The sequence below is a fragment of the Rhinolophus hipposideros genome (assembly GCF_964194185.1).
Source record: "Rhinolophus hipposideros genome assembly, chromosome: 3".
Taxonomy (NCBI): Eukaryota; Metazoa; Chordata; class Mammalia; order Chiroptera; family Rhinolophidae; genus Rhinolophus; species Rhinolophus hipposideros.
This window is the reverse complement of record NC_138049.1, coordinates 72,611,876-72,635,576: the sequence shown is the minus strand read 5'-3', so window position 1 is coordinate 72,635,576 and position 23,701 is coordinate 72,611,876. Positions and strand designations below refer to the sequence as shown.

The 23,701-nt window shown below is 37.6% G+C and overlaps 1 protein-coding gene across 3 annotated transcripts in view; it reads right to left on the bottom strand.

The window, feature by feature from the left end:
* Positions 1-23,701, bottom strand: part of FILIP1 (filamin A interacting protein 1) — a 187,835-nt gene that overhangs the window by 91,918 nt on the left and 72,216 nt on the right. For all 3 annotated transcript variants that reach the window (XM_081035134.1, XM_081035133.1, XM_081035132.1), the window contains exon 2: positions 10,157-10,438. In XM_081035134.1, the coding sequence (XP_080891260.1) occupies positions 10,157-10,432 (276 nt within the window). In that variant the 5' untranslated portion in view covers positions 10,433-10,438. The remainder of the gene's footprint in view (positions 1-10,156; positions 10,439-23,701) is intronic.

The following is a 23,701-nucleotide window of genomic DNA, read 5'->3' as shown; positions in this document are numbered from 1 at the left end:
ACTGACAATACTATTAGACACATGAGATTCTGAAGCATCGTATTCAACAAAGAATCAGATCTGGTCTTGATTTTAATCAGAAAGCAACCTGTCTCTTTGCTGCCTCCTAAACTTAGCAAAGACATACCATTCTCAGCATGCTGACCATTTTGGTGGTGTGAGGTTTCATTGGGCAGCCTCACTCAGGGTGACCTCAGCCCAAGATTCTAAAGATGGAGCATATTAAGTGCAGGTGAGTCATCGATTTAAAAAGCCATACAGAGTAACAAAAAGCTTCATTCTTCAGAGATTCCATGGGAAGCCTACCCATGTGATAAATAGAACTCAGGAAAAGAAAAGTCATTTCTAAAATAAAAGTGATAAATGACACCTCTGTAGTATAAGCCTATTGTGCTTAGTTGCACCAGGTAATTTCATCTGAACTGATTATCACCATCCCCAGTGGAGTTATGACATCTCTTGTTAAAGATGACAGAAAAGCAGAATCATAGTACTGTAATAGAAATGTCATTGTAAGTATTTGGGACCATTACTATTATTAATTCAATAGCATTATGTGTACTATGAAAATTTTACTTTATATAGTTCAAAGTCTTTTGCAGACATTAAACAATTAATCTTTTGACTATTCATAGGGTGTATAAATATTAGGACATTCCAAGATTCATCAGCAGTTCCCAATAGACTGATAATGAAATATCTACCCTTTCTCTAGGTACCATGAGGCATATGAAAGAAGCAGAAGACACAACTCCTTCTCTCAAGTTGTTTCAGGCAACAGACATAAGTAAGTACATAAAACACTTAGGGAATGTGTATGCATGGGATGCTTTCCTTTACATTTATACCAAAACAATATAGGATTCCTGGACAAGAGAAAGACAAGTGAAGGGGAGCATATAATTAGAAAAGACTTCACATGGGAGAAGATATTTGCCAATGATCTATTTGATAAGGGGTTCATATCCAAAATTTATAAAAATCTCATACAACTCATCACCAAAAAAGCAAACAATCCAATTAAGAAATGGACAGAGGACCTGAATAGACAATTTCTCCAAAGAGGACATACAGATGGCCAATATACATATGGAAAGATGTTCAACGTCACTAGTCATCAGAGAAATGCAAATAAAAAACACAATGAGATGCCACCTCACTCCTGTCAGAATGGCTATTGTCAATAAGTCAACAAACAAGTGTTGGTGAGGATGTGGAGAAAAGGGAATCCTCATGCACTGTTGGTGGGAATGCAAATTGGTGCAGCCGCTATGGAAAATAGTATGGCGGTTCCTCACAACATTAAAAATAGAACTACCTTATGACCCAGCAATTCCATTCCTGGGTATTTACCCAAAGAAATCCGAAATACTAATTTGGAAAAAAAATATATGCACCCCTATGTTTATTGCAGTGTTATCACAAGTGCCAAGATATGGAAATGACCTAAAGGACCATTGATAGACGATTGGATAAAGAAATTGCAGTATATTTATACAATGGAGTATTACTTTGCCACTAAAAAGAATGAAATCTTATCATTGGCAACAACATGGATGGACCTAGAAGATATTATGCTAAATGAAATAAGTCAGACTGAGAAAGACAAATACTATATGATCTCACTTATTTGTAAAATCTAAAAAGCAGTATAAGCAAACAAACAAAAACATAAATAGACTTATAGATACAGAGAACAAACTGATGGTTGCTGGATAGGACGGGGGTTGGGAGAATGAATGAGAAAGGTGAAGGGATTATGAAGTACATATGAGTAGTCACAAAATAGTCACAGGGATGTGAAATACATGGGGAATATAGTATGTTGTAAAAATTATGTATGGTTTCAGATGGGTACTAAACTTATTGAGGGGATTGCTTCATAAATTATATAAATGCCTAACCACTGCACTATACACCTGAAACATAATATAACATAACATAACATAACATAACATAACATAATAGTTTCAGGTGTATAGTGCAGTGGTTATATTCAATATAACATAATATTGAATGTCCACTATAATTTAAAAAATATATATATAGGCATTGGATGTAAAATACAGCATAGGGAATATAGTCAATGGTATTGTAATAGGTATATACGTTGTCAGAGGGATAGAGACTTGGTGGGGTTATCACTTTGTGAGGGGTGTAAATGTCTAACCATTATTTTGTTTTGTACACCTGAAACTAACAACAATAATAAAAAGAAAGAAAAAGAAAAGACTTCAAATAGGAGATAAGCCTTCAGAGCTCCCTAAAAGAAATATGTTTTAGGGAGGGATAAATAGGCAGAGCACAGATTTTAAGGCAATGAAAATGCTCTGTATGAAGCTACAATTATGGATACATGTCATTATACACTTTCCAGATCCATAGAATATACAACACCAAGAGTGAACCCTAATATAAACTATGGACTCTGGATGATAATGAGGTGTCAGTGCAAGCTCCTAAGTTGTAACAAATGTGCCACTCAGGTAGGGATATTGATAATGGGGGAACTGTGCATGTGTGGGGACAGAGGGTATATAGGAAATCTCTGTACCTTCCTCTCAATTTTGCTGTGATCCTAAAACTGCTTTTTTAAAAATGTAATCTTTAATTTAAAAAAAAATAAAAAATAAATATTGACTAGTTAGTACATGAGGGGAGTATGACATAGACCAAAAACAAATACGTGTCCTGAATTTTGCTAAAAAGCCCCAAAGAATACCCTCAAGTTGGAAGACACATAAGAAAAACAACCCTGGGGTGGTGATAGTATTTGAAATTGTATATGTGGGTGCATGTGTCAGGGTTGGGGAAGAATGTAGAGACTGCCTGATTGGATAGAAATGGTCATGTTAGGGAACGCTAATGATGAGCTTTCATAGCTAATGGGGAGTCTGTCATTAATAAATAGCTTTTTTAGATCAGTCGGAGCAATTTAAATTTCAATCAGATAGTCTAGAGACTTCTTTTTAAACTCCTCAGAACAGAATGACGTGATGAGAGAAACACTTCAGAAAAAGTAGTCCGGAAGCAGTTGATTGACCTAGTCGCTAACCCTCACATTTATTAAATGATACGGACTGCTCTCCACTTCAAATCCATCATCCTAGGAGGCTTCGACATTCACGTGGGAGATTTAGCCAATATGCTAACTTTACCAATTCTTGACCTCATTAATTCTAATTGCTTTCACTTCTACTCCCGGGACCGCCCCCAAGAACTTGCATTAGTTAAAACCAGCACACAGAAACGTTAAGTGCAAATAGCCCAACTTCACGTCTTTCCGGCCCTGTCAGGCTTGTCTTCCCACTGACCTACTCATTCCTTCCGATATCTCTTCCTTGTTGGGCACTGTCTCACCAACACTCCACTTTCTCTCATGTCTGTCCTTCCACTGCACCCACTTGGACAACTATAGATTCAGTGCTATACATATAATCTCCCTTTTTATCCTCACACTTCTAAACAGACTGGTGCCACTGCAAACACATGGTCTCTCTGCGGGCTGAATCCTAAACTCTACTCATTTATGTTCCTATTTGTCCACAATCACCTTCCTCTAACTTCCCCCCTGCAGCAATACAGCATGTACATAATTATCCTTAAGACCACCTTTTGGCCTAGGGCTCCTCATTTTAAGCAGAACATAATTTTGTCTTTTCCTTGCAGAGAAAGCTGAGGCTTTAGGGAGATCTCCCTCAACTGGCCACCCATCTGCTACAAACATTATTTTCATCTCCACGCATTCTTTATCCTTTTCTCTGTCACAGAAGATGGTCTCCCTCCTTTTCAAGAGAAAACCCAATGACCTTTTCAAGGTCAGCCCCAATATCATACCTTTGATTCTCTCCCTCCTGACTTTCCCAAGACTCTGCTTCATCAAAAATCTTTGCTTTTTTCCGTATCCTTCATCCGCTCCTTTCTGGTCATACTCCTTAACCCATTAACCCATAAACACAGTGAAGCCTCTTTCATCATTAAAAGCCTCTTTCATGCCTTGACCTGCGTTTCCCTCTAGTTACTCTCTTATCTTTCTCTTCATTTCTTATCCAACGTTCTCCAAACAACATCTGTATTGGCTAAGTATAGTAATCACTAAGTATAGTAAACCTATTATTACAGTAGTCCCCTCTTTATTCGTAGGGATATGTTCCAAGACCCCCAGTGGATACCTAAAACTGCAGATATTACTGAATCCTATACCCTTTGTTTTTTCCTACACATACATACCTATGATAAAGTTTAATTTATAAATTAAACTAAGGTGCAAAGTCAACAGTCATAAGGTCAACTACCCAATCTCTTGGGTTTTACACCACTTTCCCATAGAACTTGAGATTTAAGACATACTGTTTTAGCCTTTTACTTTTTAAATAATCCCATGTTTCACTTAAAGCCCCAAAGCAGAGGAAAGCAACATTGTGATTTCAAAGGAGGAGGTCAACAAATATGTAGTAAGGGCATACTCTGTTCCAGACAAACACTTTATTACTATGCTAAAGAAAAGGGAAATTAGGGGCGGCCAGATGGCTCAGTAGGTTAGAGCCTGAGTTCTGAGCAACCGGGTTGTCAGTTTGATTCCTACACGGGCCAGTGAGCTGCGCTCTCCACAGCTAGACTGAAGACAACGAGCTGCTGCTGAGCTGCGGGTGCGGTGGCCGGATGGCTCAGTTGCTTAGAGCGCAAGCTCTCAACAACAAGGTTGCTGGTTCAATTCCCGCATGGGATGGTGGGCTGTGCCCCCTGCAACTAAAGATTGAAAACAGCTACTGGACTTGGAGCTGAACTGCGCCCTCCACAACTAGATTGAAGGACAACGACTTGGAGCTGACAGACCCTGGAGAAACACACTGTTCCCCAATAAAAATTTTTTAAAAAGTGAGGGAGAGAATTAGGCTATCTCAAAAACAAAACAAAACAAAAAAACCCAGAAAAATCTCAATAATTCTTACAAAAATAAAAAGACGTTCTAAACTCCTGGATTTTGAACAGAACATGTTACTCTATTTCTTTAAATTCCCTTCACTTCTCAAACCACTTAATCTCAGATAGGCTTAATCTCACTGAAACTGCTCTTGCAAAGGTTCCCAATGACCTTCAGATTCACAAACCCAAAGAATGCCCTTCAGTCATATCCAACTGAAACTTTCTGCTGCTTTGACTGACACAACCTCTCTCTTCTTGACAATCTTGACTCCCTCGACTTCTGGATCACTCCACTCCCCTGAGATCATCTCACCTCCTAAATGATGTTTTTCAGATGTCTTACATATAGTCTCCAAGTGGAGGTATAGTTTTCCTTCCACCAAATACTTCTCCACTGAGGCAAGACTATTCATTGATGAACATGACCCATACTTTCCCACCCACTCTGTGTTTGATTCTGCTCATGTTGGTCCCTACATTAATCTCTACCTGTTCCAAGTCTATCAGTTCTTCAAGGTCCAATTCTTCACTGAAGCTTTCACTCATCTCTTGAGATGTTCATAATCTTTCCCTCCTTTGTACTCCCATAATTTATATTGAAATTACCCCACAGAATATTCATTCCTGTACATTCTCATCTACCCTATCAGGTCATAAACTCTTTTTTTTTTTTTTTTTAGGTCATAAACTCTTGCATCATGACTGCTGTAATACCCAGTGCCCAAAACCATGCTTGGAACATAATAGGAGTTCGTCAAATTTTAGCTACGAATATTATTATTATTATTATTAATCTTTGTGTCCCTCAGACCTCTAGCACTGCAATGTTTCTTAAATATTGTAAGATCAACTTAGAAATAATTAATTAATTGATGCCCTAAGAATGAATGAACTCTTGTTGAGAAAGAAGAGCAGATGGAAAGCTCACATAGAGTAGGTGATGGAGAGGTAAAAAAAAATTCTTTGATAATATGAAAGAAAATGGCTAGAAAGCCCAGAAGGAGAGACTAGAGGAAACTTCAAACAATCCACAGCCATATTATCTATTTCATAAATTATCTTTGAAATACAACACCTTCTCTGCCAGTCACCCAGGATGAAGGTAGATTTCTCACTGTGTGGATGACTATATCTCTGACTCAGCCTGGCAAAAACCAAAGCCAAATGGAATGGTGGTACATTATCTAGTTACGTTATCCAGTGTTTTTCTGAGTCTCCTTATGCACAGGTAAAAGACAACTAACTATAAGGGCAAAGGGAAAAATGGTAAAACCTAATTTGAAGTTTTTCTAAAATGTATTCAAGTGGAATACATCAAGGGAATTTAGTACAAAAAATAGATAAATATTTTTTTGCACCAAGAAAAATAAGTATTGAGTATTCAGGTTTTTAATAATTTTATAAGACTATCCTTCTGCCAAGTTTTCTGTATAATGGCTTTTTGATATGAGTACCATTTCCTTTGAACTCTAGTCATTTTGAGTATAGCCAAATTGAATGACCTCTTTAAAGTGCTATTTTTGGACAAATAGGAGAAATTAATCATGGTGCCCAAATGATGTACTAGTCTGGATGTACTAGTCTATTATTTTCCGTTTAGTCTGAGAACCATGTAATCAGTTTTTCACCCAAAAAGGAAAAAAAAAAGTGTTCCAATGTACTAGAAAATACTTGTTATTGAAAGCAGTCATTGACAGAAATGTAATAATGAAAATCATCCCTGCTCCTTCTATGCAGGCAAAGCTGGCCAGTCATTGGGCTAAAATGACAGGCTTACATCTGCTAAAGTGTGGCTTGAAAAGTCTGGAAGATGTCCGTCTCCAAGACAAGGGTCATGACATCACCAGTTCTAGATAAGACTCCTTAGAATGCAAAGATCCCGGGAAAGGCCAACTCCATTTCTAACACATGTCCAGTAAAGGTGCACTTCAAGAATTTCTGGATACCTGGACTGGCAAATAAAACAGTAAATCTGCAAATTTTGCAAAGAGCCAATGCTAACAGTAAAGACCATGCTCTTTATACTGTTCATTCAACAAATTCCCGTGAATCACACAAGATTCTGAAAGTGGCCGGCCACTAGTACCAGAAGATACACAGAACTGTCTCTACTGTCCAAAACCCTAGATACAGAGTTAGAAAGAATGAGAGATCAACAAGGAGTCTGAGAAAGAGAAAATTAGCATAAAAAGTCTGACTGAGCCTCCATCTCTTCCTTTCTCCTAAATCATTCCAGGGTACATCTTCTACAGGCCAACCTGATCTTGGGCTTCTCTTGCCTAGATTATAAGCTCTTTGGTCTGTGTGTCACCATACTTCTTTTGATGAGCAGTTCCAGTCCCCACCAGGCTAAGCTGTTGCACAATTTTAGGGCACAACTCTCACAGAACAGTGACTACAAAGCCCGAGTTGGGTAGTGCCCAGCCCAAAGCCCTGTGGCACCGCTGCTCCCCTCTGTTTTCTCACTATCCAAATCACATCACACTTCACGGCTCAGATCATATTCCACTGCCTTGATGTGAAAGATTTCTCTTGCCTCAATTTCTCTTACCTAAAAAAGTTTCATCTTTCTACAAAATAGCTTTAGTCCCAAAGTTCACAATGTAAATCTCCTTGAGAGAAATTCTGGAGGCGAGGAGTAAATATAAATGTCCTGGAACCCACCCTTGAACTTCCCCAGAGTGTAAATGACATGGTGGGAGGCACATTGGACTGAAAGACAGGCAATTTGGGCCTAGAGCAAATGTAACTACATAGCTGCACAAAGTTGGCAAGTCACATACCTTGTCTGAGTGCCAGTTTCACATATAAAGGAGTATAAAGGAGGTAAATAAGACACCTCAGAGATACCTGCCAATCCCAGTATTTTACAGAACCTTGGAACACTACCTCCAGAGTAAGAGCATTTGAGTCACATACAACCATTCCACAAAGGGAGAGTAATAGATGACCTTTGAAGGTCTGGGAGACAGTTCACTAAATGCTCATATGTGTCTGCCGAATGGCATGTCGGCCTGAGTTGACGGTAAATTACTTCACGTGGTATATCCCTACCTCTCCTCTCAATACAAGATCTTTAGACAGACTTTTTTTCTTATCTGTAACCTGGCAAACCTGGCACAATGCTGTCACATTTTCACCAGCCCACTCGTGTTTGCTAATGGCAACTGCCTCCCTCTCTTAGCTACAACATACATGCCACCTCATGTAACAATGCTACTGAAGGACAGGAGTCTGGTACAGAACTTATATACCTATATCTACACCTTTAAGTACAGGAACACTCTCACTTTTAACTAACCTAATATTGCAAAATCTGCATTTACTAGTGTACATACACGTACACATGTATGTGTATACATATAAATATGGGGGATAGATTACTTGCTTTTCAAATGAATTTACCATGGAATTTCTTAAAATATCAGGTTCTTCATTTCTTCTTTTCCTTCACTGCCTCCTCCACAAATATCTTACACTTTTTACTTATATATTGCTACTCAGAAATATATCTATCGTGTGAGGTAAAATATCATGTATTTGTAAAGATTAATGGAAAGCAAAATGTATTTCTTTGTAGTCTCATGGGTAATTTCTTTGATGTCCTGGGTGTATGGGCTTATATTTTGAATGCCTAGGCTCTGGAATCATATCTCGCAATACCATGAACATAAAAGCCACGTGAATCTTAAATATCTTCCATAATCTACCATGATATAACAACAGCCTTCTATAGAAATTAGTATGTGAAGAGCCACAGGCTTCACACAGGCCACCATGCCTGGAAAGAACTGATCTGATACCATTGTTTTGTGAAAATTTCCCAGGCAACCACTGTAGCTTCCACTTGGGTTAGTACTGTCAGGTGGGGACAACTTAAAAAGTTGGAGTAATATAGTCTGCCTCCTTACACAATGAATGTCAATAGACAAAACATTAACCATATTTCTGGGAGTGCTGGAGCTATTTTTAGTAATGGTGTCATTCTGGAAAGTTTCTTCTTTTGCTGTGAAATACAAATGTGATTTTTATCCACATGGTGAGCTCAGTCACGTTTGTCTGTTTTTTTAAAATCTGAGTTTTGTTATGTTTTCTATTTCTCTTTACCCCAGGGGTTTCCTTATCTGTGTGCACATACAGACGAGAACAGGACCAGATCAGGCTAGTCCACTCTAGTTTAGGGTAGGTTGCAAATGATCTCTCTGATGATAACAGCACCAAACAAAGGCTTCATCTCACATAATCATTAGTATTCCCCTAAGAGGCTCATGCAAGCTAAGAACCAAATAAAAATAGAGAGGAAAATAGCAATCCACTCTTAACTCATCAACTCCCCAAAAGAAGTTATTGTTTCCCCACTTCCAGAAATATAATTGTATAGACCTCAGGAACTCAGAAAAATCCCAACTACCTCTGTTGGCTCCCTAAAAACATACACTGAATGGGGGACCTGACACAGGTAGCTACAGAAGCTTGGTCCAATGGAAAGAGCACTGGACCAAGAATCAGAGGCCTAAGACAAGACCTGGACAAACCTTTAATTCTTCTGGGCCTCAGTTTCTTCATTATAAAATATAGACAATGATACCAATATCTTTATTGAGATTGAATGAGATAATAGACTTCAAAATGCTTTGTGAAAGTATTAGCTCTTCACAATATAATGCTATGGTTATTTGAGTGCATCTCAACTCCTATGATGTTGAAGAAAATTAAAGCTGAAAGTTATGAAAAATGAGAAAAGTATAAAGCTGGTTTAAACAAAGACTTCTTTCTCTTTCCTTCACTTTCTCCCTCTTTCTTTCCCTCTATCTCTGTATCTCTCTTTTATTCTACCTTCTGGTAAAAAGTAATACTTGATCTTAACTCTACCTTCTAATAATTGTGACTTTTCTACAGTTTTCAACCATAGTGAAAGACTAAAGTAGAACAGCTCATTGATTACATACTACTAAGTACAGGGGCCTATGTTAAATTATTACCAAAATCATATTATGAAGAAATTTTCTGCTTCTAGAGAAGCTTGAAGTTGGAATCAGCATCTATTCATTTATTCAACAAATATATATTCAGTGCAAGCTGTTGCCAGGCATTAGGGATTTAGAAATGAATAAGAAAAACATAGCCCTTTTCCTCAGGAAGTTCATATCCCTGTGAGGGAGATAGGTTCCTAGTCTCTTGTTTTATAGCTTGGGAACTAGAGAAACAATAGTTGAGAAAATTTGTCTACCTGCAATTCCCCTTCCATTATGCTGAGTAGTTGGATGAGGTCTTCTTTGGATAACTCCAAGGATTTCTTATTCTTTCGTTCACTTTCTCCAGATGGTTTTAGGTGTCGTTTGACAGTTCCTGAGGCCATGACGTCATCCTCCTTTCTATTTGATTTGTTCTTCTTTTTTGCATCTTCTGAGAGACTTTTATCATCAGCATTGCTGATGATGGAGGATTTGGGGCAGGAGATATGCCCGTTGGATGAAGTTTCACCACCCTGGTTTCGGGATCTCATTCCCACCTACAACACAAGGAAAAAGATTAGATGTTTTTATCACCACTAAAATTATTTTTGTTTAACGATTAAAAAACCAATAAAGAAGCTTTACAACACCACCAATAAAGAAAAAAAAAAAAGGTCAGTCCCAGTTAGCTTCCTGATCTCTTCAATAAATATGTCATTAAAAACTTTAGGAAAATGCTTTGACGGTTTCATGAAAGAATGAAAATGTGATTCTAACCTTATAAACATCTCAAGTCAAATGATCAAAGTCCACATCAACAGAGCTAAGTCATGTTGATGGCATGTATCTTTGACAAGATGTGATAAGAATGTCACTTTACCACTGTGGTCTTCCTCCCTAAAATATTTTTAAAAATCAGAAAATCACAATTTACAGGCACTCTATAAAATTCATGGCCAGTAATCTTTAAAACTATCGAGGTCATTGAAAACAAGGAAAATCTGAAAAACTGTCACAGCCAAGAGGGGCCTAAGGACACATCACAATTAAATATAATATGGCATCATAAATATGATCCTGGAACAGAAAAAGAGACGTTAGAGGAGAATTGAGGAAATATGAATAAAATATGGACTTTAGTCAATAACAAGGTATCAATATTGGTTCATTAATTATAATAAATATACCATACTAATCTAAGATGTTAATTACAGAGGAAACTGTGTATGGGTATTTGGAAACCCCCAATATTATCTTTGCAACAGCCTGTGAATCTAAAGTTGTTTAAAATAAAAAGTTTATTTTTTAAAACAGTGATTCTAAATTAAGTTTATCAGAAAATTCAAAACTCAAATCCTGCCAGGAATCAGACGGAAGTAACAATGTGAGAAAAATCCGTATAGGGTGGAGGGAGGAAAAGGGAAAAGCAAAGGGAAGAGGGTAGTATAGTTTTTAGTGATATGGAATTCTATCTTTCCATAGCCTCTTTTTTTCAAAATCAGGTCTTTTTATGTCAGTCATTTACAGTAATAACAGCACAAAGAATTGGGAGAAAACAGATTAATTTCATATTCAAAATTTTTTAAAGTATATATTTTGAAGTAAAATACAGAAAAAAGACAAAGCGGCAACTAACTTGTCCCATGAGAAGCACTTTGGAGTCATCCCATGATTTATGCTTTACAGATTCTCCGTCAATCTCTGAGCAAAAGAACTTGATCAACAGGTATGTTACGAACCTACCGAACTTGAAAACCAGGACTCAGAGTGCTCCGAAGAGAGCTCTGATATCCTGGGGGCTATACCACAAAATTTGCCTAAACCCTTAAATATAGCAGCTTAGCACACAGTCCTTTTTAAAACTCACAGCATAAATACCGGTAGTCTTTCCCTCAACAGCTATGCAGCAAGATTTTCATTACTCATTCCAGATAAAATACAGGGACTTTGTTTTCTGAAAGTAAATTTCCTTAATGAACCCAGCCATACTTAAGAAACTAAGGAAAGCTTTTCAAAACACTAGGTTTATAATAGAAAAATAAATACAGTGTGGTGTTTCCTTTCAGATAGCGAATAGCCAATTCTTCCAACAAATCTTGAAATCTACATTCATGCTCCTTTTTTGAAGTCTTGTATTGTGTGTGTGTGAACTTTCTACAGCACTCTCACTATGAACAACATAAACAGAAGAGGTGGTCCTTAATATTGGCACCCAGTTTTCTGGTTAACTTAGTCATTTATTCTTGGAATTTTAGAGCATCCTTTGTGCTTCTCTGGTGAACAAAGAATACATGTTTCTTTGTGATGGAAGCCAGAGCACTTCAGAGCAGACCTACTGTATTTCATCACAGTTTGTTTGTGAACAGAGTAAGCTGACTTGATCCTCAAGCCAAAAAAAAAGGTGATGAATGATGAACAGAAAGTTTCAAATTTAAATCTTGGCCTGCTACACATCACAACTAAGACACATGGGCTTCCCAAATTGAATTGTGACTCCCTACAATTCCACACCACATGTGAATTCCTTTTATCTGAAATAACTTTCTCTATCAGATCTTAAGGCTCTTTGGAATGGTACATCAAATAATGATTTGACAACCTCAATTTAGATCCTTCATTAATAGAAATTCCAGGCAATGGTTCCCAAAGCACAGAAAGTGAGGGGTGATGTTTTAAACCTAATTATAATAGCCTTAATCATACACAGCATTTGCATTTGACTATAGCCTATGTTTATAACTTATTTCCCTGGATTTTCTATATCTTTTATAGGATTACAGCATTAGGATATTCCTAAAATAGGACAAATGCACAATTATCTATGTTACATGTATTTACTCAATTGTATTTGCAAACATCCAGAAAGTGTCATTTACTTAGTACCAACTCACATTATATTTAGTTCTTTCTAAAAATTTCTGATATTACCATTTTAAAATAAACTTTATTATAGCAATAATAACATTTACAGAATTCACAGAATTATATTAATTAATTAATGAACATTAATTATAGAATTAATTCATTACAGACTTAATCACTTACAGAAAAAAACACATTTTAGAATTATCTAATTATATCACTAATCAGGTTGAAAACATGAGTTCCCTATTCTCTTCCACCTCAACTCACTCTGGCTGATGGAAAATCTCATGTGCTAGACTGATGATGTTAATTCTGTCTTAATAAATATTTTTCTCTGTGACACTGAAATTTCACATTAAAAATTTTTCTGACATGTGCACATGGGCTTTAGTTCTTTTCCTCTGACATGTGCACATGGGCTTTAGTCCTTTCTTGGTAAGCCATATAGGGTCTACTATCTTTATTTCCACAACAAAGTCAGAAATCAGCACCTGCTCTAACTCAGGAATGCAAAAGTACTCAAGAGATAACGAACCAGTCAAAACATGTTTTAGGAAGGAGTTGGGCAACACGTAAGAGGGCGAAAAACATAATTTCTCAATAGTGTAACTAAGTCTTCCATCAATAATGTCCACTTTAAATCATTTTATTCTATTTTGTAAGGAGAAAATGTCCACACAATAACAAATTTCCATTATCATATTTAGTAACATTCAAGCTCTTCCTTATTATGCTAGCTCTCACTTACTGTTTCTTAAGTGCTACATACACAGTGTGCTAAGTATTTCACATACAGCATCTCATTTAAATTAATATTCATATCAAAGCTATGAAGTAGGTGCTAGTATTCTCAGTTTTACAGATGAGGCCACTAAAGTTTAAAGAGATTAAATACATTTTTCTGGATTACACAGACACTCTTAGTGAATAGAAGAACTAGGATTTGAACCCAGGTCTGACTCCAAATACCTATTCATTATAGGGCTTTCCTCTAAGTTCTTAAACACAAGCAAATTGGAAGGGGAGAAAACACCCTGTAAATCAGATGATCCAGAACAATTTACAAATGCTTACTAAGGTAATGTTTTTTTCACTTCATACTCAAAGTGAGAGAAATCCATGTCTTTCTCCCTAAGACACTCTGCAAAATTCACATAGCAATTGTATTTCATAGAAATTAGGTTGCTAAGTAACAATACTTTTTCTAAAATCATTAACCTGTTGCAGAACTTGTAAAATGATGAATCACTTAAAAATCTTCCTGAAAAGGAACCTGGTCAATTATTAAGGATACAGGTTATAAGAACAGGATGGAAAATCTGAACAGGGACAATCACAGATTTATTGTATAAAAAGCCGAGGAGCTGAACAATAGTAAACACTTAATCAGAGTTAGCCAAATCCTATCCATTGTGCTTAGACAAGTAGCAAGCAGATAAGAGAAAGGCATCTGGCACTCCATAGGCTTCTTAAAAGTTGATTGCACATCTGAAAGATTGGGACACGTAGATAATAAACTTTCTGAAAGAAGCCAGGAATGCCTTTTGCTTCATCCTAGTGTATAGCCTTCAAGAAAGTTCTCCTCAAGAAAAGAGAAATAAGCTGAAGATTCACATCACACTTGTAATCTTTTTTTTTTTTTAATCAATGAATTTGGGGCACAGATTCTTCTCTTTAATAATCAAATTATCTTAGCATAGTTCATAAAATACACTTACTTTTCCTTTCGTAGAAATTAGTCAGCAATACTTTGCACAGAATATGCTGACTAGGGTGTGTAGAAAAGAAAGACCAAATGTTATTCCAAAACCCTCTCTTTCATCTGTAGTCACGTCTCCTCTGTTTCCCACCACTCCCTGCCCCATATATTGGGCAATAACTAGAGCATACGGTCAGATGAATAATATCCTAGGAATCAGAAAATGTTTATAAAGACATTGAATCATTTATGAATAACAAGTATTTCTAGAGCATTTGAACAAGTAAAAAGAAAAGGATAAAGAAAAAGTCTACAGCAATTCCACAGTTCCCATCTTCGTTAGTTCCAGCCAATCTTGACCTTGCATTTTCCCTGAACTTTCTCTACTGCCCTTGCCTCCTTTCAGATTTGTCTTTTTATGTTATGATTCAACATTGGTCACAATACTCCCCATTCCTACCACCAAAAAAAACTTCTTTTCTGCATAAATTAGGTGTGGACAGCTTTCTTATGCTTTTCAAGTATCCAAACCCTGTCTGTTCCTGGTATAATTTTATCTATATACTTTTTCAAGAACATACCTAGTGAATAGGGTAAGATGTCACAATAATTTTCTTTATATAATTTCTATTTTTGAATTTCTTTATAGAATTATAAGGAAAAATTATAGTACACAGTAAAAGGAAAACACTAATTACAGAAAAGTCTACTTTTTACAGTGTGGCCTGGCAAAGGGCCTACTGCATGTGGAGTTTCCAGAACATTACCATGGATCTGTCCAGGTTCTTTCTTTTAGACATAAATGACAGGACCTAAAGCAACCAAAACTAAAGGAAAAAGAAAACATCTGTTTTAGTTTTATGTGAATTTTAAGATGGAAGAGACCAATCAAATCTACTGGCTCATTCTCTATCAATGCCAGATTATTCCCTCTGTATATTTTGTTTACTTGGGTAAGTCTAGTTATAAATATCACAAGTCATGAAATGTTCAAATATTTCTCGTGAGATTATTATTCATTCTAACAGCAAGGACTGTTCATAAATGTTACTAGGTTTGCCCTTAAATTTTCTTTATAATATTTTTTTAACTTTCTTCAGCCTATTTATGGAATAAGCCATGTGAAGTAAATTTTTGATTCTCATTACCTACACTCATAAAACCCTCAAAAAGACCAAGGTTTTTGTTTATTTAAGTCATTTTCATTCTACTTGGACAGATCAACTGAAAATTCTATCCAGACCAACTGAAAATTCTAAATAATTTCACGAATGTTAAAATTCAAGAAAGGGGATTCTCTTGGAGTCACTTCAGTGCTGTGGTCATCAAAAGTTCAAGGAAAATATTATAACAGTGGCAAAATAAAAATATAGGATTCTACCCTAGCCTAAAACTATGGTGAAATATTTTATGAAATTCTCTTTAATATCCTTCAAGAAAGATAATGGCAGACTTAGAAAAGATTTCCAGGAAAAAAAAGAGAGAGAGAGAAAATACATCAAGGAACTGCTATAAAATAAATCTTTTAAAATTAGGTACCTGAGTCTGAATGAATATACAATTTGAGAGCTTTAAAACTTTGAATGTAAAATAGGGTGACCTCTGTTACCAACATTTTGATAAAAAGGGGAATCTGTTTACCACTTTATACTCATTTTTATAACATGGTTTTGGGAGTGATTTTTTTTCTTTCTGTTTTTACTTCCTTCACAGAAATAGAGCTATTGTCAATTGTATAAAAAAGAAAAGCATTTAACCATCTAGCAATATAAAGTAATGACATAACATTTTTCCTGGCATTTTCAACGTCAATGACCCATCCTTTAACCCAATATATTTTAAGTATTCTTATATTTATATTTATAATACTTTACTATTGTAATTCTGATGTCACTATTCTACTAGACACTGTGTATAGTCTGTAGGCATTGATTACATAAAAAGAATAAGGCCCTCAAATTGAAGTTTTCTGACAAATTTTACCTATATTCTTTCTACTTGAGACTATAAGTTTTTCAGACATTTTAATAATGTACCTGTGGTCTTCAAAGTACCTGCGGCCTTTGAAGAATATCATTATGCAATTTAATTTAAATTGTTAAATATTTGTTTTATCATCTGACAAAGAGAACATCTCTGGAAAATTACTAGTTTCCTGGTTAGCCAGGACTAGATTTCCTTCCTGTATTTCATCACTTCTAAAAAGGCCAAGCCCCAGAATTGTATAAGAACCAGTCATTTCCCCTCCACTAACAAAAGAGACCTATCTGTACTACCAGAAAGACAAATATCTTAGACTTTATCTTAGCAGTCTATATTTGATCAATTAGTCTTACATATTACCTTTATTCATAATATTAGCATTTTAAAATACTATTAAAGAGCTTTTTATGCTCTGAGCACTGGGTTAAGTATAAAAAATATAAAAAATATATAGTATTATCTCATGAAATCCTGATAATAATCCATCCAGCAGGTACTATAATTATCCTCCTTATAAAGATAAAGCAAGTGAGGCTTAGAGAGACATTTGCCTGAAATAATATGCCCAGTACCTAGAAAGCCTGAACTAGAATGTTTGAATTTTCCTTGTGCAAGGAGAAATCTGAATGGAGCTTTTATCGCCATAGCAGAACTACTGCGATACAAATGAATTCACAGCCACCTTTTCATGGGGTTAAAATAAGTTTAGTCACAAAGTATAGCATCCACCAAATAGTCTCAAACAACAAAAATTATATAGAATCCTACTATTCCCACAGATTTTTTTCTCAAACTTCTCCTTGTGTAATACCTTATTCTTCTAAGACTACATTCTCTTCCCCACTGTTCCCCTCACACTGCCTTTCTCCTTCTCAGTACTTGAGATTTTCAAAGAAGTAACTTTCCCTTTGCAGTTCTGACTTCTGACTTTTCTGGAACTGGTAGTCACTAAGACTCCAGCAACATAACAACTGTTATACTACTGGATATAGATTGAACTGATTTTTTTAAATTAGGTGAATTAAGAAAAATTCTAATTTGCACAGAAGCTGATTGTTCTGGTAAGGCAACTCCACAAACTTTCCTGTTAGGAAAAAATGTTTGTCTTTATATAGCAAATATTCTCAAATAATTGTATTGCATTTCCAAGACATGTGAGACAAATCACAATTGCTGGTCAATGTTAACAAGACGGGTTAACCTCCCCGAGGAGAAAGACATGCAGTGGTTTGGCTGATATCACTGCTTCATGCTGACAGGGGGAAAAGTGAAATACTGCACATATCTGTGTGCTGACTATGACTTCATGCATTCTAGTTGCCTGTATATATGCCAACTGTATTCAGGTGTCCTTTAAATGTCTTTCTTTTAAATCTCTAGACTATTTCTTAACATAAAAGAATGACTTAAAATTAGTTGTAATGTACCGAGTCAAGGGTTGTGTCTGTTTTGAACTCCTGCTGACTTCTGACTTCTCTAACTGTCCCTGAGCATCCATTGGATTAGGTCAGAGTATAGGGAACCTAAATTAAACACAGAGCATAGCTGCTTTATAACCAAGCAAGGAGAAAAGGAAAAATTACTCCTATTGAAACGCATTCTGTGAAAGCAACTGAAGCCACATGATCGTTCAGGATGTTTACCTGATGTGCACAGCTGCTTGTCACTCTGATACTGTATGAAGAGGCTGAGAATTGTATTAATATATCAACCAACGCATCTTCACAAACTTAGTTGCTATGAACACAAAGGTTGGCAAGAACAATAAAGAGGAGAACTTTGTGATTAGCTAATTGTGGTGCATTAGGAATTTAATTTAGGTAAAATGTCATGCTATCACAATGCCTAAGTTTTGGACTCAGTGTGTGGGTAGGAATTATGTAAGAAAATGAGTCACCACCTTTTGGAATAATTTTTTCAAACACATAATGACCACTAGCTAGCTCTCTCCTTCACCCTCTTGTTGCCCTACCTCAGCATACCACCCAAGCCACAGAACAGTAAGGTGGCCGACAACCTCACACATCAAAATGCGTAGCATTGTTTTCCTAACGTGCTGAATCCTCCTGGCACTATGTGCCATCAACTCCAAGGAATCAAGAGAGAGCTGTGTCTTCACCGCTCACCCCACACTCACTTATTTTGTAATCCTGGACAAGTTACTTAACCTCTCCAACCCACAGTTTTTTCATTTATAAAATGAAGATAATAATGCCTGTTCTACCCACTATGTGCATGTGAAATCATACAGCCTGCCCTACTCTCTGGATGGATGTAAAAGTATTGACTAGCAGTAGTAATGCAGGACGCATTGATCAGAGGCAGATCTACAATCAAACAATCAAACACCTCCCAAGACCCCAGTATAAGTATCACCAGCGACAAAGACACCTTATTTTCAACTATGATTGTCTAGCATAGGGGTCAGCAAGCTTTTTCTGTAAAGGGATAAATTTACAGAAATTTAAAGGGATAATGTAAAGGGATAAAAAATAAATTAAATATTTTGGGCTTTGCAGGTCATGTGGTCTCGGTTGCCTCCACTCCACTCTGCTGTTGTGGCGTGAAAGCAGCCATAGATAATACATAAACCAATGGGTGTGGCTAGATTTGACCCCTAGCCCTTAGTTTGCCAACGCTGATTTAGACTATGTGACAAACATGATTGATGGGTACCTTTAAACTGGGAGAGAAGGAAATGATTTCTGCCACTCCCTCCCCACTTTATAGTAATTAGAAAAACGGCTGAAAGTGAGAAGGAAAAACATGAGAAGAAAGGTAATGTAGTAAAAATGCAATCTGCTCACCTATCCTCGTTTTCTCTTCCAGATGAGTTGAGGGAGGATGTAAATATAAATGGTTCCTTCACAAAGTTTGAGGAATCTAAGGTGGAAGAACCTGAAATGCTAGAATTTGAGAGGACTCCCGCCGGCATTAGTCATGCCATGGGTTATGCAGACATACGACAGAGATTTAGCAGCATGTGTTTGTACAAAGCGGGAGATGGAGACTGATGCCCACTAAGGATATGAAGAAGACACAGGAATGGCCATGTGGCCTTCAGGGTGGAAGGTGGCTAGGAGAGACAGCTTGTACATGAGTAGAAGAGTCACCATGGCAGAGGGCTTCAAAGCAGACCACCTAAACTGGGGATGAAATGGTAGGCACAGCTACACTTCAGGGAATCTGCAGTACCTGTGAGAATTATGGTAGGGCTCTAAGACAGCAGGAGAGACAGGGCACTTTCCCAAAAAGAGCTATGGCCATACTTTCACCAGGAGCCAGGCTGGGAAATGACAACAGAGGAAAGTAGGTATGTAGGACCAGCTTCCTAGGCATGTGACCTGTGAGGTCACACAGGGCCTCATGCTTGGTGTAATGCTCTGTTGTCATTGTCTTGAAATTCTTAATTATTTCTGACCTAGAAACCCCATACTTCCCTTATGCACGGGGCAACCTGAATTACGTGGTCAGTCCTGACAGCTGCAGGGCAGTCAATCTGAACCAGGTACTGGAAGTTCTCCCACCCTGTTACTTCCACCAAGCTAGCCATGCTAGCAAACTTCCTTCCCTACTCCCCCACCCACAGATGAAGCACAATTTTTGTGTGACACCCTTGAAATGAAGAGGCTAGCTTGGGAGGAAGGAAAGACTGAAATGGAATTCTGATTTGTTCTAGGCCTGATCTATATGTATTGAATTTAACTGGGGGGGAAAAACACAAAAATTGTCAAATAAAATTGAATTTACCAGAAAATATACAGGTTAAGTTCTCTACCACAGGTAGGGGTTGAAAGAAAGGAGTATTGGAGAAGTAACTAAAGAGGAAGTTGAATTCAGTCATAAGAAATAAAGTATTAGAATTATGTCCTTGAATTTTATGAGATGTTATAACTGAAATATAACACTGGTTACAATTTTATAAATCAAAAAGTACTATGGGACTTTCAGGCAACAGATGTAAAGCAGTTTTCTTCTAAATTGTCCCTGCGCTAGCTTTGAAAAAGAAAAGCAAGAAATGAGGCTCATCCCCAGGGTTGGAAACAACCAGAGCTCAGGGCCTTTCCAATAATGAAATTATTGCCCAGTACTTCGTAGAGGGGGCTGATGGGGAGCTTTTGAAAAGAGGGAGCAATGAAAGGGAGCCCTGCCCCAAAGCTACCAATTGTCTTTCTCTGGCCCTTTTTTAGGCACCTTTCTTGTTTTCTGATCTGTGTTCCTCACCTATGCCTTTCACTGAAATTAGGAAAATGAAACCCCAGTGATCTCATTCTGCTCCAAGGCTTCCCAGCCCAGACTTGCCTAGAGTTTGTTCCAAGACTAAACATGACCCCTCACCCATCTATTGATCTTTCACTCTTCCAGAATGTCAGAATGGTGTGAAGAAATCAACCTGAGTAAATCTAAATCGCATAGGTAGTAGAGTCACTACCCTAACCCCATATTTCTCAGTCTTTATTAACCAGAGTGAGTCTTGGATTAGAATTAAAATAGAACTAGCCATTTTTAAGAGGCTAGGTTGAAGGTATGGCAAGGACAATATTTCTTTAAATCATACCAATAGGCTATTCTCCTGTGTAAAATAAGCCATGGCAGAAGGAGGACAAGAAGGAATCTGGGCCTTTCAGGTCAGGCCCTTGGGAAAGACGGCTCCAACTTGGGGGGTCTGTGGTGAATGTTGATGGTGGCAAGCCGAAACTGAGCAAAAAGTGGTATAATCAATCGTTCCAGGGTGTTCTGCCATGTTTATGCAAGCTACTGTAAGGCCTGTTAGGGGGTCCTTGTGCCAAAGCTCCTGGACCAGTAGGAGCAGAGGAAGCTGCGGCTGTGTCAACTTGCTCTTTTCATAGCACTTCACAAGGACAAGCTACTTTCTAATAAAAGAAGTACGCTAAAGCAACACCTGAAAACTGAGAAGAAGATAGCAGAGAAGGAGCTCAGTGAGAAACAACTAAGTCCGGCCAATGCTGCTGTCATATCACTGGCAATGATGTGGGTGCTAATGAGGAGAGCCTGGACCCAAACCAATATTACAAGATGGGCAGCCATGCAGTCCACCAACGAAAGGTCCATTGGGAAGACCCATATCCTCACAAGTTCCGTGTAGACATCTCACTCACTTCATCCAAGAATAGTCACCTGCAGCCTGGGGACCATCTGAGAGGCATCACCTTAAAGGTGACAGGTAGGATTCATGCCAAAAGAGCTTCTGGGGGAGAGCTCATCTTCTATGACCTTTGAAGAAAGGGGGTCAAGTTGCAAGTCATGGACAATTACAGGAATCATAAATCAGAAGACTTTATTTGTATCAATAACAAACTGCATCAGAGAGACATAATTAGAGTTCAGGAGAATCCTGGGAAAACCAAGAAGGGTGAGCTGAGCATCACTGCCTAGGAGATCACACTGCTGTCTCCTTGCTTACATATGTTAGTTCATCTGCACTTTGGCCTCAAAAACAAGGAAACACGATACCGTCAGAGACACTTGGACTTGATCCTGAATGATTTCATGAGGTAGAAATTTATCATCCTCTCTAAGATCATCACTTATATAAGAAGTTTCTTGGATGAGTTGGGATTCCTAGAGATTGAAACTGTAGCAACTGCCGATACATTGGAAAGCACAACTAGAAAGTAATAATTGCAAGTCGCATAACTCAGGCATCTTTGCATTTCTGCAGAAGGTCAAGGACTGCAAGGTAATTCTTACATGTTGCTATCCATGTGACTCTCACAGTTCAGTCACCAGAAGAGAGAAAAGGAATTAGGAATTCCTTTTTTACTCCTTGTTGCCAAATAAACCATTTGTTGTTGTTTTTTAAAGAAGAAGAGGGTGACTGGATGTCTCAGTTGGTTAGAGTGCAAGCTCTGAACAACAGGATTGCTGGTCCCATTCCCACATGAGCCAGTGAGCTGCACCCTCCACAACTAGATTGAAGGACAATGACTTGGAGCTGATGAGACCTGGAGAAGCGCACTGTCCCACAATATTCCCCAATAAAAAATTTTAAAAAAACAAACAAAAAGGGTGTTCCCTAAAAATAAAAAAAAAAAAAAAAAAGAAGAAAGAGGAGGAGGATGAGGAGGAGTAGGAGGAGGAAGGAGAGGGGGAGGAGGAAGAACAGGAGGAAGAGAAAGAGGCAGAGAAGCAGGGGGAGGAGGAAGAGGAGGGATCTGGGAAAATGTTTTTTTCTCCTCTCCCCTCTCAATATGCTTAATTCCCAAATCCCCTTCTTCCCCACTACTAAGTGACAACGTCCTGTTTTGCATCGTAACCCAATATTTCTTTTTTGGAGAGCCAATCTGAACCCAGGGTTTACCTAACAGACATACCTTTTTTCCTAAAACCTAGTTTTGAGGGTAGGGAACAGGAAGACCAGTGTTATACCGGCCTGCCAGGGCTCTAGGAATATATTACTGGTAGAGAAGCTCCTCTGAAGGCCTAGGGCAGTAGTTCTGAAACTTCAGGGATATCAGAATCACTTGGAGGGCTTATAAGCACACAGACCGCTGGGCCCCACCCCAAGAGTTTCTGATTCTGTGGGCCTGGGGTGGGACCTAAGAGTTTGCATTTCTAACAAGTTCCCAGATGATGCTAATGCTGTTGGTCCCAGGACCACACATTGAGAACCAACACTGTAAGGCAAGGTAGGACTAAGATAGGGCCAGAAAATTGCAGAGAAGCCTCAGCATATTTACCTATTTCAACTAGAAACTCTCTGCTTTTCCCATAACTTAAATTAGAAATACTTGATTTGGCAAAAAATAATAATAATAATATTAATTGTAACTGTTTACATGCCTAGTTATCATTCATCCTCCAGCTGGGTTCCTATTGGAGAGCATAGACTTGTGGGTTACAAAATGATTCCCTACAGGCCAAAACTTCTTTGCAGATATGGGGTGCGTGTGTGCGCGTGTGTGTGTTTGTGTGTGTGTGTGTGTGTGTGTGTATAGTAGACTTTTTTATCAGAAGATTTCACAAAATAATCTAGATTTTTCAGATTTTTATTGGGAACAAAATCAGAAAATCTGGTACTGCTGAGCCCATCTTCCCACGTAGCTGTATTTAGCTTGAGTTGAGTCATGGCTGACCTGGTTAAATGGAGCATTTGCTCACCAGTTTACAACTCATTCTTACCACCCTCTATTACCTTACTGAACACTTGAATCCAAAAGTCAATTGGCATATATTTATTAATGCATTTGAACTACTATGTTTTTATACCAGTAGAGAAATTCTTTTCTCTACCCATTGAGAAAAACAAAAG